Consider the following 15,803-nt stretch of genomic DNA (forward strand, 5'->3'; position numbering starts at 1 on the left):
GGTCAGATTTTGTCCCTCATTGCAGGCCTGGATTAATTGTAGTGGAACCAGCAGAGCTTCTCAGATATAAAGAGAAGTCTCCCTAACAAACCCTTTGTTTGCTTGCTGACTCTCTGTGCTTTTTACCCCAGATGAATCCATGCAAAAGTTATTTGAAGGAGGAAAAGGCAGTGTGTTCCAAAGAGTACTTTCATGGATTCCTTCCAATAGTCATCAGCTACAGCTTGCAGGAGCACTGGCTATTGCAAATTTTGCCAGAAATGGTAAGAACATGCCATAATAGCTTATGTAAATTTATGTGTTCTCCTCTATCATGCTCTGTCTGTACAGATGCAAATAAGAACTGTGTTGCAGTAAAGCTGCTGTTCCGTTACACAGCAACATCACTAGTTTTAAACTTTACAATCCTCAAAAGCATTAAACCTACTTTAAAAATATTATTTTGCATTTGTAGAGGGGTATAAGAGGATTTCTACCTTCTTCAGTATTTCTTCTATCACTCTTCTAAGTTTGTCATGAGCACTGCAGTTCTCACAGGTGATGGTGGTCAAATTCTCAACAATGAAATCTAAAAAGGAGCAAGGAAATAACCCTTCTATTCATAAGAAGCTATTGTAAAAATCTTAGTAATAATCTTCCCTTCACAAATGACTTGTTACATCTCGCACAGACGGAAACTGCATCCATATGGTGGATAATGGCATAGTTCAAAAGCTGATGGATCTGCTAGACAGACATGTGGAGGATGGAAATGTAACTGTGCAGCACGCTGCACTGAGTGCTCTCAGAAACCTGGCTATTCCTGGTAAGCCTCTCTTTGCACTGCTAACTACACAAAGGTGAAATTCTGTTCTCCCACTGTACCCCCCAGGGAATGTGGGTGGGAGCACTGACTGACAGTCCTAGAGGCAGGTCAGACTGCTGCTTTTCATTCTGGCCCATCACTGCTTTTGTGTCTGTTGCACAGCAGTTCAGAGAAGCAGTTCTGAATACATCACAGGCATAGTGACTGTCCCTTGCCACTTTGATCCCACAGTATCCCCCACAAAGAAAGGGCAGCCTTGTAATTGGTGAGGAGCTGAGGAGGCCTTGAATATGATTTCTCAACCCTTTTTATCCAGAGCACTGCATATTTATTTTTCTTTCTGCTTGCTTCATTTACAATCTGTCTCACAGCTGAGGGTCCCCACCACAGAACAGTGCCCACTTTGTTAAAACACTGCATGTTACTTAAGACACTGAAAATTGCCAAATTAGAGCTGGAGGTAGACTGGCAGAATAGCCAGCCTATTGCAATTAGTTACTGTTTGTTGGCAGTAAGCTGAATGCTAATTTTGTCATTTTTAGTAACTTAATTTGTATGAGTTTTGATTACCCAAGCATAAAGGTACAGCACACACACAAAACAACAAAGCAAATCCGTAACACTTGTGAATGGTTTCTTGTGTCAAACCAAAAATAGCTCTTTCATCCATATAACCTTATTTTACTATTTTTGGTTTTGACAAATCATAACTTTTAGAAATGATCATGCATACATAACTAAACCCACTGAGGTTCAGCAGTATTCCATTTGCTTTCCTTTCTCAGGTGAGTCATTCTTTTCGCTTCTATCAAGCAGCTTCCCAGTAGCCTATGCTGAAGGGTGTCTGCCAGAGACTTACGTAACCATCCCTGTACATTGTTAGAAAGAAACAAACAAGTAATAACTGACCTCAGTATGAGCTCTTTGTCAAAACGCTATTTCAAATTCCTAATAAGTATTTTTTTCCAAGTACACTACTGGGCAAGATTTGCACCTTAAATGCATTTCAGAGAGCTCTGTGAAAATGGAGAACATGGACTAGTGAAAGGAATGAAAGAGAGGTTGGTGAGGGGAAGAAGGCAATAAAAGACTACAGACTCCAGGCATGTCAGGCCAGAGTGTTGTTTGTATGAAGTACTGGAACTGCATAAGAGGTTATTCTGCTAACTGAATGCTTCAGTTCCTTTGCCTGTGAGAAACAGAAGAGTGTGTTTGGGACTCAGAGAAGTCTCCTCATATTTGGGGGTGCAAGTATTAGCCTGGGCTTCTGCCTGATGCATTTTGTGGAAGATGCCTTTCCTAGACCAAAGGGAAGAGTCTACCCCTTTGGTGGTGCTCAAGCTGAATACAGAAAGTTAGATGTGCATGCGAGGAAAAAGCACTTAATTTCACAGGAATCGTGACATTTTCCCACAACACAGTACCACCAGCGCACACTGTTCCTGCAGTCTGTGCTCACAACCTCTTTTTCAAACCACGTCTCAAAATTTGCTTCAAGACCAGCTCTGAAATAAACTGCATCTTCCAAATGTTTTTGAGATCAATTCCTGTTCTTTATTCATGCAGTTGTAAATAAGGCTAAGATGCTATCAGCTGGCGTTGCAGAAGCTGTATTGAAATTTCTCAGATCGGAGATGCCCCCTGTTCAGTTCAAGCTGCTGGGAACATTAAGAATGTTAATAGATGCACAAGGTAAAAATAAACTGTTCTCTATGTTAAGTGATTCTCTTTGGTTCCCTCTGTGATACGCTGCCAAGATTCTTAAAAGAGAGAAGCAGAGTTTTTCTAAATTTCATTCCTGAAGTCATGGAATAAATCTAATACATGTGCAAAAGGAAAGGAATATGAGTTGATTTTTTTTTTCAGAACTCCTAAACTGACTACCAGGGACCCTCCAAATAGGTGTCAAATGCTTATTTACTTTTGAACTTCTTTCTTTACACTGTCACATTACAAGTGTGTATTGAGGTGTGAGTGTTTTGAGCTACCACTCCTGTTTTGCTGTTCACTTACTGTATTCCCTGGCTGTACCTCTGTCCTTGGAACAGGATAATACTCTATTAATTGATAGACTGCAATTCCAAAAAGAAAAGGCACCTTTTAGTTACCAACTTGTTCCAGGATGAGGATTTATAAAATCAGAAGTCTGCTAAAAACCAGAAATAGTTCATGAGGTAAATTAGCTGCGTATTTTTTGACTCAGTCCTACAGATATTTTCAAAAGATCCATTCTCGTTCTAGCAAAGCTATTGGATGTGAAATAGACATTTTTTAAGAAACTTACATGACTTACAGTCTATCAAACCTGATCTAACTGACCACAGTGCTCCCTTCTGGCAGCAGTCCCTCCTGGTTTTTAATTCCTGAGCTGGCTCACAGCTCAGCTGGGAGTGTGATATCACCTGTATTTTCCCTGCTCTTCATCAGTGCACAAGCTTCATTAACTGGGCTGATAAGTTGTTTCAAAAACTGGATTATGAATGTTTTTCTGGATTTTTTTTTTAATTTCTTTTCATTTTGACTGGCTTTACTTGCTTAAATGCAATCTAGACTTTTCCCTTTGGTAGTGCAGGCTAGTGAAGTTCTTCTAACTCCTCCAAGTTAGTAACTTTTAGCTTGTTTTCCTAGTACTTGCTTAAAAAAATGACAACCTTTTTGTTGTGTTGTTGGCTCCGGCATCATGCAGCAGAAGCAGCTGAACAGCTGGGCAAAAACATAAAACTGGTGGAACGATTGGTGGAGTGGTGTGAAGCCAAAGATCATGCAGGTGTGATGGGAGAGTCCAACAGACTACTTTCTGCACTTATACGACACAGCAAATCAAAAGTAAGTTAGTGGAGAAAAAGGTCAGCTTGTCAGAACCAAAGTTACCTGTGCACTTGGTTGTTGTAACCAACCCTCCACCGTGCAATCCTTCTAGCCAGCCAGCTTGGGTATTCATGTGTTACATCTCCTCTGCCCAAGGTTGACTTACTTTTATTTTAAATGTATCCTGCAGAACTTCAGCATGCTGTATTCTCTATGTTTTAATGATGCTATATATGAAGAATCAGTGAATTCAGTTGTTAGGATCTTGCTATATATTTATATAAAACTAAGATCCAGAAATAGTCTGTCTCCCTACTCTTCATACAGGGTATTTCAGAGTTTTAAGATTCTGATGGATCGTTAGAAATGGTAATATATTCCAAATTCTAACAAAAACTTGCTTGTATATGGCAAAAGATATAACGTTAGGAAAAATTAATCTGCCCCTCTCATCACCTTCACATCAATCAAATATCTTTACCTAAGCAGTCCAAGTCCATCATTCTTATGTTCAGCTGAATATTAGACAAAGCAGCCTTATAAAGGATAAACACATCTCCTCTGGAGACAGGCTATTTCAGGCTCAGACTTCCTTTAGCATGTTCACTGATATGAACACAGGCTGCATAACTGAACTTAAATAGCAAGTGTGATTTGGAGAGCTCGGACTGTACCACTGACCTCTTCATTCATCCATGGCATTTATGTAGTGAAAAATATAGTAGGGGCCTGATGTGTACTGAGCATCTCCAAGAACAAATCAACAGGCCTCACAGGGATTTAAGTCTTTGCTGATTGCTAATATCACTGTCTCTGTCTAATACCCTTTCTCCATTTTATGTTCAGCCTCTAAAACTGATGAGGGTTCATTTTTCTGGTTCTGACTTCTTCTGCCCCCCTCCCCAAAGTCCCCAACATGCATGTATGGATGGCAACCACCACCACAGATGTGAGACTTAATAAATATTCTCTATGGGACAACAGAATTCAATTCTAAATATGGAGACACTACTGATAACATCAAATAGATATTAAGGCAGAAATTAACATCATTATCACAGGTGAATTAATTTTTGTGGGGTGCATGTACTCACAGAGGAAATTTGACATGAAGAGGATAACAAAGCGGAGAGAGTGGGGTTTTTAAGCTTTTGCTGCCCTCTAGGTTTGAATATGAGTACAGCTGTATGGCTCTCGACATCAGGTTTGAATTTGGCTTTTAATTTTAAATGCTTTGGGGTAATATTTACAAAGGCAACAGTCAGTTTTAGTTATTCTACAAGACTGGAGTTTTTCAGCCTGTGATTTCAGCCACACTAGCACCAAACCTGATGGCTGTCATCTATTTGGTACTGCCTTTTAAAGGGTGATGTTCACCTACAATATAAAAAATTTTGATGTCAAAGATGCTGATTGGCTCTTAAGACTTATATACCCAAAATTCCACACCAATTCAAATAGAACTTAGCAATTCCAGATTGTCTCAGTCTGAAAAATACTTTGGAGTGTTGTTTTTTGGTTTTCTGGGGTTTTCTGGGGGTTTTTTGGGTTTTTTTTTGTTTTGTTTTGTTGTTTGTTTGGTTTTTTTTGTTGTTGTTGTTGTTTTTGTTTTGTTTTGGTTTTTTTTTAATGAGGTTGGGATTGAAAGTATTTGAGATTGTTTGTTTGGGTTTAGATTTTTTTTTTATGTTATAGTTTCACAGTAGTGAGACTGTACATCTCACTATTTTGGCTTGTGGCTGGTGTAAGAAAGGGGGATGTGTTTTAAATGGAAATTTAAGATATAGATGAAAAATTTAAATATTCTTGTTTCAAGAAATAAATGCTACTTCAAACCTTTGTGCACTCACAGGACAAATAAAAAATAATAAAAAATAAATCCACATTTCCTTGAACAGTTTCCTTTCAGCATGTCAAGTTACCTGATTTTTCAGGCAAACTTTTTGCAAGTATTTTTGGGATATAAGATGGTGAAAATGTGAGGTGCACAACCACTTTTGAAATTATAAATAGAACCTGTAGAGTATTAGTCTACTATAATCTTTATCTCTTGTCACATAAGTTGGATCAAATTTTGGACTCGAAAACAGAATCCTAGCTGTGTATTTTTTATCTACTTTAGACACATTTAACCCAGTTAAATAACATTTTAAGTTCCTAGATACTAGGCAGCAGTACTGCACAACAGTTCATTTTAACAGCTGGCTTTAGAACAGAAACCAACACATTGGTGTCCCATACATACCTTTTCCTTACCTCCTTTGTATTTGAAGAAAAATTCCACAAGATACCACTGCTTGTTTTCCTATCTTATGTCTAAACAGCTTTTCAAGTACACCATTTCTGGTATTTCTGTTACATAGTAAGGTATTTCTGTTACATAACAAGGTCTCATATTTGTGATCTCACCTTTCTGAACATTTTGAAGAAGCTCTGAAAATTAATGGAGAGAGATGAAGCATTTAATAACGTTATTATAACTATTTTTGTGTGTTTCCTTACCCCAAGTATATATTTTGTTGGATACTTTGAACCCCTAATTATTTGATGATTGATGGCACAGCATGAGAACTTGAGTTACGCTGTATAGCCAGGAAAAGAGTTCATTATGTGTGTCTTAACTTAGTTATGGGGTTACCTGCCTTGGTTTAACACCCTGTACCTTGCAATTGCAGAGAAGTAACAGATAATATGTAGGCCTGCATGTCTGTACATTGATGTATAAAGTGATTCTGTGTGCACAAAGCCAACGAGTACCCTTACCCAAAGATAACACAGCATCCCTGACAGTTCCCTTATTTAATACAGTTTGTATGCAGTGCAGAATTTTGTTATCTTTGCTTTATGTATTTTAGGATGTAATTAGGACCATTGTACAGAGCGGTGGCATCAAGCATTTAGTAACCATGGCGACCAGCGAACACGTAATAATGCAAAACGAAGCTCTCGTTGCACTGGCATTGATAGCAGCTCTAGAGTTAGGTGAGTATCCCAGGAGTTCACTCAACTTGTCTCCTTTCCAGTCTGTGCCCAAGAGAAGCCGTAGAGGGAGAATGCAATGTAGAATAGCCTCTTCCTTCCACCTGCCTTTCAGTATTTCCGTGGTGGTTCATGCAGGCACAGGCAAGCCATCACGTTATGCAGGAAACTGGAGAGTGCTGGTTACACGGGATCTGCTCCATCATTCTGGTAGGTGGTGGAATGATCTAGAAAGGTTCTCCAGTTTAACTTTCACATTCGGGGTAAAACTCAGAAAGCAAACATACCTTAGACTAGAGACTATATGACCTGACCACATTCCGACACTAGAATGTTAATCCACTTTTGAGAAAGCTTTCCAAAGTGAAGAGTGCACTTACCTAATAAGTGAGAACTAGAGAATACACGGAGGTGGTTAATGCCCCCAGCATGTCTTCATTAAATTACCCAGGATTAAGTGCAAGAATTACCATGTGAAGGCAGACATGATTACATGTCTTCACCTGCATTTGTAGTACCTCAGCTTTTGAAACAGGAAAGTAAATGCTCAACAGAGGTTTTGTTTATCCTGTTTACTTAATTTTTAACTAAGGAACTAGACAAACAACCTTACATATTTTTGTTCTTGATTTCATCTCTTGCCATTGTGTACTACAGGAATGCTCTGTTCAACTTTCGAATCACTGCCAATACATCAAGGAATTGTTTTAAATAAAAGGAAGGATATTCCTATTCACATGAATCATCTCTTTGTCTTGTCTTCAGGCATTTAAAGGTTGAGCCCAAATTCAGTACATGTATCTTAGAAAACTACAGAGGCAGTAACTCAAATGGAGATCTTGAAAAGTTTTCCACAGGCTTTATAATGGACCCTGAGCTCCCTCTACCATGGAATCAAGAACTACGCAATCTATATTTACTCAGAATTTCCAAAAGCAAATTCAGGCAATGGAAGTGTTGAAAGCTGAAATATTTCAGGTGTTGGCCTAAACAGCTAGAAAGCCTCATGGCTTTTCCATCAGCTTACAGAACATTAAGACTGGATTTCATCATTAAACTCTGTGACTGTCCTTTCAAGCAGTTAGACAACTTCACAATTTTATAGCAAGAGCTGTGATTCTTGTCATACCATCAAATATGCGCTCGAGTTTTATACCAATGAGTTATATACCACAGCCTCACTTTCACTCTGGTGAGAAATCATGTTTCAATAATGGGATAACACATATAAGCATCAAAGAAAGTGGCACTTCCAGACTTACAAATTTTCACTTGTATTTCAGTCACTGCTGAAAAGGATCTTGAAAATGCTCAGCTTGTTCAGATTCTACACAGACTGCTCTCAGATGACAGGAGTGCTCCAGAAATAAAATATAACTCCATGGTGCTGATCTGTGCTCTTATAGGATCTGGTGAGTATTCAGGAGAGGCTACTTCCCAAGATTTATGTATGCAATATAGTTCTCTCCTACAGCTGAACACAGAGCATGTACAAATACACTGTGACTGGTTCTCTGTTCACAATGGATATAAACAAAAAGGTTCAATTTACTATGACTCTGTAGTGTCTATCTATAGTGTCAAGGATGAAGCTGTTAACTGAGTTTTGGATGCTAACTGCAGAAACGTGACCATGATTTTTCTAGGATGCAGTTAGCTCAAACTTTGACAGAAAAGAAATGAAAGCATTTACAACTGTACAATATCAAGTTGTCTTTGCAAATACACCAATCACAAGAATTTCATGTTCATTTCTAACTGCAAGTTCTCTGTAATTGATGTGTGATGGTACTTTAGGAAGGATCCTTATCACTAGGAAGACTCCTTCCCTCAACAGCCCACCAGGCACAACATGCACCAAGACTCATCAGTGCTGGACACTGTAAACCCTCATCTCTCTGAGCTCACCCTCTGCTAAAGGTCACACTGTTTACAGGCTCTTCAAACAGGCTGTGGTTTGATATTACAACTTCCCACCTGAGTGTGGGCAAACAGACAAAAACCACAAAACAAAAAAGAGCCAGGTGTCATGGAGAAATTTCATTCAAGGTTTCAAGAAGTTGCTGTTTCTTTCATTCAGTTCTTTAAGAAAGATTGAATCTGTGGAGAAAGAACAAATTTCATTCCATAAAGGTCTAGGCATTTACAGTCAACTAAGATGACAAAGAACTGGAATAATTTTACAGAAAGCTGGAAAGTCAGAGCCTGTCTGCACAATTTGCCAAGTGTGAAACATATGAAGGTTCTCTAGAGATTAGTTTACAGCAATTCAATTAATAGATAAAAAGTTACTACAGTTAAACGTGTGCTGTCTCTGTAAACAAGGATGCTTTTTAACTTAAACAGAGTTCACCATGCCTACTGCAAGTGTAATTTTGGAGACCTGTACATCCATGCAAGTGAATATTGTATTCCTGCCATCTTATAGGAACAAATACTTGGTTTTAGTATAGAGAATATACACATCTCAGTGTGCAAAGATTGTGCTCAAAATTTGCTAACAAGCCTCAGCTCGCAGTAGGCACTCACTTTAATGCTAAGACATGTAAACTTAGTTGCTACAACCTTCTTGAGCCATTTCATGCTTCGGACTATCCATGCATTTTAGAGCAGAAGCCTTTTGCCAAAGGTTCACAGTTAGCCTCACTGTCTTGATCTTTATTTCCACTGCTTACAACTAAAATAATCATCTTCAGAAAATCTGCCTGACAGTTGCATTTTCCCTTCCTGAATGTTGTCAGCTGCAAGACTCACCAAGTTAAAGTCAAATAGCTGTCTCTCTTGTCCACCAGAGTACAGAGCAGTCTTATCTTAGGGGAGGCATTTTAGGGTTATCCGAGTGGCAGAATTCAGTCTGCCACTGCACTGTAAGCTTTGCCTAGGCATAAGGCTCCTTACCCTGCTCCCAGAGAACAGACAGCAGCTTGTCACTGCATTATGCAGCTGTGAAGTTAAGGCCCAGTATTTGACTGACCTTGCTTCCTGATGAACAGACCTGTGTAAAATCAGCGAGGACACAAAAATAACTGAGCAACCCTGGTATTAACTTCTAAGTTGGGGGGGGGGGGGGTGGATTTGGGGGTTACCATTTTAACCAAGGAGAGGAGAATCAAGGAGCTGATTGCTCTTTACATGGGAAAATACTAACATACACCTCTTACAGCTCTGTTGCCTCTAAACAGTTTGCATTACCATCTCCACATCATGAGCCACGTTTCCTTGTTCTACTGTGAACAGACATGTGTAGTTATTTTTAAAGTATACCCCAATATAGTTCAATAAAGACTAGAAGCAGCTCCACTGGTTTAATTATTGATTTTGTTTAATTCTCCAGTGGCTGCTGTTGTTACTATGCTTTGTTATGGGGTATCTGGCATCACATTTAACCTGATGTTGCCAACATCTGTGTGTTCACAGAATGGGTCAAGTTGGAAGGGACCACAGTGGTCCAGCTTCCCTGCTCAAGCAGAGCCATCCTAGAGCACATGGCACAGGATTGCATCCAGAAAGTTCCAGTGAGGGAGATTCCAGAACCTCTCTGGGCAATCTATTCTGGTGTTCAATCATCTGCACAGTAAAGCAGTTCTTCTTCCTCATGTTCAGGTGGAACTTCCTCTGCATCAGTTTCTGCCTGTTGCCTCTTGTCCTATTGCTGGACATCACTGAGCAGAGCCTGGTTCTGTCCTCTTCACACCCTCCCTCCAGATACTCACAGACACTAATGAGTTTCCTCCTTTCTCATCGCTTCTCGAGGCTGAACAGACCCAGCTCCCTCAGCCTCTCCTTCTGAGAAATGCTCCAGTCCCTAAATCATCTTTGTCGCCCTCCACTGGCTCCACTCCAGGAGCTCCATGTCTCTCTTGTACTGAGAAGCCCAGAACTGGACAAAAGCACTGCAGATGTTAGTTTATCAGGACTGAGCAGAGAGTCTCTTGACCTGCTGTCCATGTTCTTCCTAGGCCTTCCTAGGCCTTCCAGTGGCCTTCATGGCTACAAGGACATACTGCTGGCTCATGGACAGCTACTCTTCTACTAGGACATCCAGGTCCTCCACAGAGATGCTTTCCCCAGATCAGCCCCCAGCCTGTGCTGGTGCCTGGGGTTATTCTTACCCAGGTAAAGAACGCTGCATTTGCCTTTGTTGAACTTCAAATGGTGTTAAGCAGTTAACAGATACCTATTTTTATGTGATTCTTTCCATCTGGAAGTTCCTCTTGCAACTGAGTGAATGGATAGGGAAAGAAAAATGAGGAGAATGGAAAATGGATCATCCAAAGCAGAGCATTCTTAGCTAGCACAGTCTTCTGTAGGCAAGAGTCTCCATGAAACTGGATGTTGCCAGCCATGGTAAAGCACAGTGACATACCTTGCTTAAACATGTTGATATCTCAGCAGAAAGCAGAAAGTGCATACATAGCATGAACACCCCAACAGCTTCACTGACATCAGTCTGTACATACACCTTCCCAGGTGCACAGCAGCACGAGAGGTGCCAGTTCTTACATGGTAGGGGTTAAACTGCATGAGAACTAAAAACATGTGAACAAGAAAGTAGGTAGGGATGGGAACAAATGCCAAAGCTTGCTTTTAAATTAAAAAAAAAAAAAAAAGTAAATAGCATAAAGCATAGCTATCTGAAACAGGTAGGTTTTCTCCTGGGAAATTCAGAGATTAGGCCCCCCAGCAACATGTGGAAAGCAAAATAATATGTATTTGTTGCTGAGTGGGATTTCACAAGAGAGGCATATAACAAAACCAACCATTTTAGATCAAAACTGTGAGATGTTCAGTGTACTAGGCTTTGAGAAAACTTGTCAAATTTCTTACAATTTCTGCTCAATTTTATGAGTTGCTGCCTACCTCTTTTAAATAATACAAAAAGTAAGTAACATGCAATCCAGGATCAGAATCATCAGACTCATCATCAGAATCATCTACTTTTGAGTAGAACATGAACACTGCATCCATATGCACAGCACTGGGCAGTGCTCTGCATTATGTTGTTTGCATTAACTTCAGAGCTGAGCTGTAAAGGAACAGCAAACAGTGACCAGGTGGTGACACATCCTTTAAGGACCCATCTCACACCCCCACACAACTAGTGAGACTTGACACACACAAATGATGCAGTGAGTCTGTCACAGCCAGCTCACTTGGTCAGCCTTGTTTAAAGAATAAACCAAAAAAATGTTTTCATTAAAAATACTTCCTAAGCATCTGTTTTGGAAGGCAATCCAGGTGGATATTCTTAACTGCTATGCAGCAGCTTCATTATTCATCATCACCTGAAATCCATGGAGTTTGTGTATGCTAGAGGCTCTGAACAGTTGTCTCTCCATCATCAAAAGCAATTCAAAAAAGTAAACAATAACCATTCACAGCTGCATGCTTGTGTGTACAGGGTTTAGTAGAAAAGTTCCTCACAGTTTTCTTCTGCCTATCTCATACAAAGCACTGTTTCTTTTAATATTTCCTTTTCCAGAACCTCTTCAAAAGGAAGTGCAGAGCATGGCGTTTCTAGAAGTCATATCAAAACTCCGCAGCCATGAGAACAAAACTGTTGCCCAGCAGGCCTCGCTAACAGAGCAGAGACTTGCTGTAGAAAGCTGAGGAAGGTCTTGTTTCCAGTGCATCCCATCACAGATTTCACCTTTGTCCTCCGTCCTGCTGCCGCTCCTGCTATGTTTTCCACTGTATCACTTGTGCATGCGTGTAACATTCCCACACAAATTGATGAACTGCTGTAGGTACCTGTCCAGAAAGGTTTCTACAAATTCATAGGTGGTGTTAACATGAACCTGTCTCCACCCGTAACTGTTCTACTTGTATTCTTGTTGCTTGGGCCACATAGTAGAATGTGCATGTTGTAGTCCTATGATGATGTAGAAGTGGTACTACACAACTGACTCTTTCCTCATGCCCCCTAACTGCATAAAAATGTACTACTAAATTAGGGACAATATGAGATGCAGCAGGTCCAGACTAGTGTGCTGACTATAGGATTAAGAAGTAAATCTAGCTCAATTTTTGGTGCTTTGGAGATTCAGGTTTGAATGCAATGTACTGCTGCTCATTCACTGGTCTTGCCTATTAATGTCAAACTCGTGGTACCTAGAGGTAACAAATAAAAATTCCAGTGCTCTCACTTTACCCTGTGGTTTGTCCTTTTTTCTAATCCCACACAGAAGCCATGACTGCACCACCATGCACTGGTGAGTTCTTTTTGTTCCTGGCTCTGGCCCGACGCGATCACTGCCTTTCAGCTGAGCAGATACAAAAGAAGCTATTCCAACCACTTTCACTGTGTGTGCTCACACAGAGGCACTGTGTGGCATAACAATCATGCATTTTAGCAGCAATGCCTGATACAATCCTTATCCTATAAAGCCACGTGCATATAAGTGCTCCTGGGCTTGCTTGGGATTGCTTCTTTGTTTACTGGGGGGTTTTTATAGATGGATTTTTAAAGGAGTATCTTGCAGCAGCTGTTCAACAGAAGCCCATTGAGTGAGAAATGGAAGATGCAAGAGACTTCCTTTTGCTCCTTTCCTAGGTAAGGGAGATGGAACCCTGCCAATCTGAGCATCTTATCTCACAGCTGCTCTTTTGTAGGTCTATAACATGCCAGCGAGCAAAACAGCAGACAGCACTTTGGCAAAACAAGGAGCCAGTTGGGATAGCGGTTTCCAACAAGCCAGCAGATGTTATTTTGGACTGTGCGATAGCATTGCCTAGCTTGATCAAGCCCACCATGCATGAAGGTCACAAGATCTATAACATTTTAAAGTGAATTCAGCATTCCCAGTGCTGAAGTGCCAGCCTTCACTGAAGTGAAGTTTCCTTTTCTTACCAGCAGAGGCAGCAAACCCAAAGTCCAAGCACCTATGAGATCCCATGCCAGGTAATTGCAAACCACTGCTTTTGACCTTCACAAATTCACTCCCCAGCTCCATGAAACCACTGCTTATCTCTCAGATACTGTGATGGGAAGATGCCAGTCATGAGGGTAAAAGGATTGTTTACACAAGCTGGGTATGAAAAGAAACTTGCGTTCAATAGCCAGCTTAAGGTCTCAGATTGTACCAAAACACAGCAGATGCTACAGGAATTTTCACACTGCAGAGATTCCACATCCATTTAATCCAGTGCCAGAAAGATGCAGAAAAAGCCTCCAATACCAAACTGCACAACAGCAAAAAAACAAAACAACAAAACACACATTCAAAAAGGCATTTACTAGTACTAGTGCAATAAAGCCACTGACAGAATGCAGAACTGTCAACACAGACCAGGAGCTCCTGACTTCAGGCTCCATATAACAGAGAACCTCTGCACTACTGCTGAACATAACCAGCATGTTTACAATCACAGCTCACAGGCCCTCACAAGCCCAAGTTCTCTCAGGTACAGAACTATTGACTTAAACAGAACCCAAAATAGCATTTGAAAGGCCAGTTATCAACAACCTGCCTGGTTCTCAAAAGATACCATTCCTTTTGACATTGGTATAAACTGCAAGTGCTCACACAAACTGGTTGTGACGTTGACAGAATTCCCATTTGGTTGTCTAACTGGAGCCGTGGTTAAGCATTAGCTCTATTCTCATCACCAAATGTTTATCAGGAATACCACTGTCACAGCAAGCATAAACACAGGGCAATGGTGATATCCTACTTTCAGAGGGTTTCCCTGGATGGAATATCAAATGACTTTCCTAGATAAAATCTGTGCTGAGCCTAGGAAGGAAAGCCCACATAAGGGCAAAGATGGGTGTTTGTTGAAGTAGAAGGAGGTAATTGAAGAGACTATCTAGCCACACAAATGCTGTGCTGTCCTGAGGTGTGCTGCAGTCTGCAGGTTACTTATATGTAGTTAGTAAATAATTTATCTTCTGAGCACTTTTAAGAAAACAAATGGGATCTAAGGACCTTACTATCAAATGCATTTCACTACTAACTGGACTGAAGTTGAGTGAAGTGAAAACGCTGACAGTAATTCCAATTAGATGTTTACTAGCTAGATGACATCTAAGCAAACCTTGACATCTGCTGCTCAGACTGTTTCTATGACAGCAATGCCAGACATGGGGCCTTGTCTTTGTCTTAGTGCCACCACAGCCAACCCAGAACAATCCCTACAGCCACACCACTGGGCAGGCAGTACCTCCCTCGAGTGTCACATTCATTGGCATCTGTACAAACTTGGCAAGGCCCAGCATCTCACTGTTGGGAAGGTGAACACATCCACATGTTTTAACATTTCAGTGTCCTTATTACAAGGAGAAGCTTCACTCTGGATAAGGCAGAAACCACAACAATACTGGCCTTGCATCCAGAGCCCCCATTGGAAAAGCTCATTTGATTTAAAATGGTAACCAGCCTTGACTTCGAGAATCAGTGTACAAGTCTGTTAAGAGTTTGACAGATGGCAGGTAGCCACTCCTCGTCTCCCTCTCCATCATGAAAGCACTTACCCAAGTTTGTCACATCTATTAGGCAATGCCCTTGGCTTTTCTTCTTTTTTGTTAACTTTTCGTCATTCCTGTGTCTGTGTGTCCATCTGTCCCCAATTTAGATGTTTATTTTGCCGAATCATTTCCACACATTCAGATAAATGTCATATGCCTGAAATATGCAAAAGGCATTAGACTTCAATCTGGATATAGATATGCTTTTAAATTGATCACAGTGCCATTTTGTGTACAAAACCTAGAGGTTCTGAAATACTTAAAAAAAAAAAGTCTGCTTGCTCCTGTATCCAAAGTAGCACAGGACATCATTACCTATTTTTACCTGCACAATAATGTAAGCCAGTTCTCACTACTTCTGCTTAAGGACATGTAGCATTTATTTAAACTTTTGAGAAGGGAGGTGGGAATTTCATTTGTCTAAGTCTTGCAAAGCATCAACTTCTGAACCCACCAGTGTTACCAGAATAATTCTGGGGAGAGCACAGCCATTGCAGCCTGAGGAACATCAGCAACCTGTTGGAAGAAGCAGAGCGTTTTCATTAGCCAGAGACTCCAACAACAGCTGACAGCAAATAAGGGATCTCTTTATGTGGGGACATGTTCTTCATTTCTTAGCTTATTTTTGACCTAAGGGCAGCCACTGGAGGCATGAGCATGTTTTGTGATTTAATCAGAACACAGTATTCTACAACACATATGACAGATGGGGATTTATTTTCCCTGTTAGTTTGGAAGAAAGAA

The 15,803-nt window shown here is 40.5% G+C and overlaps 2 protein-coding genes across 10 annotated transcripts in view; one reads left to right on the top strand and one right to left on the bottom strand.

Annotated features, from left to right (window-relative positions):
* The window catches only part of RAP1GDS1 (Rap1 GTPase-GDP dissociation stimulator 1), a 91,614-nt gene extending 78,872 nt beyond the window's left edge, over positions 1 to 12,742 (top strand). For 6 of the 7 annotated variants that reach the window (XM_053940620.1, XM_053940623.1, XM_053940621.1 and 3 more), the window contains 7 exons: positions 132 to 263; positions 671 to 805; positions 2,372 to 2,497; positions 3,492 to 3,631; positions 6,469 to 6,595; positions 7,876 to 8,004; positions 12,075 to 12,742. In XM_053940620.1, coding sequence (XP_053796595.1) covers positions 132 to 263; positions 671 to 805; positions 2,372 to 2,497; positions 3,492 to 3,631; positions 6,469 to 6,595; positions 7,876 to 8,004; positions 12,075 to 12,202 — 917 coding nt within the window. In that variant the 3' untranslated portion in view covers positions 12,203 to 12,742. The remainder of the gene's footprint in view (positions 1 to 131; positions 264 to 670; positions 806 to 2,371; positions 2,498 to 3,491; positions 3,632 to 6,468; positions 6,596 to 7,875; positions 8,005 to 12,074) is intronic. The other variant, XM_053940624.1, reaches the window with a different exon arrangement.
* A 35-nt stretch (positions 12,743 to 12,777) lies between these two features.
* Positions 12,778 to 15,803, bottom strand: part of TSPAN5 (tetraspanin 5) — an 86,029-nt gene continuing 83,003 nt past the window's right edge. For 2 of the 3 annotated variants that reach the window (XR_008430504.1, XM_053940630.1), the window contains one exon: positions 15,422 to 15,575. Coding sequence is in view for 2 of the 3 variants with exons in the window: in XM_053940630.1 (XP_053796605.1) it covers positions 15,519 to 15,575 (57 nt within the window). In the remaining variant the exon portion in view is untranslated. Of the gene's footprint in view, positions 15,217 to 15,421; positions 15,576 to 15,803 lie in introns of those variants that run through there. The other variant, XM_053940629.1, reaches the window with a different exon arrangement.

The sequence above is a fragment of the Vidua chalybeata genome, chromosome 4, assembly GCF_026979565.1.
Source record: "Vidua chalybeata isolate OUT-0048 chromosome 4, bVidCha1 merged haplotype, whole genome shotgun sequence".
NCBI lineage: Eukaryota > Metazoa > Chordata > Aves > Passeriformes > Viduidae > Vidua > Vidua chalybeata.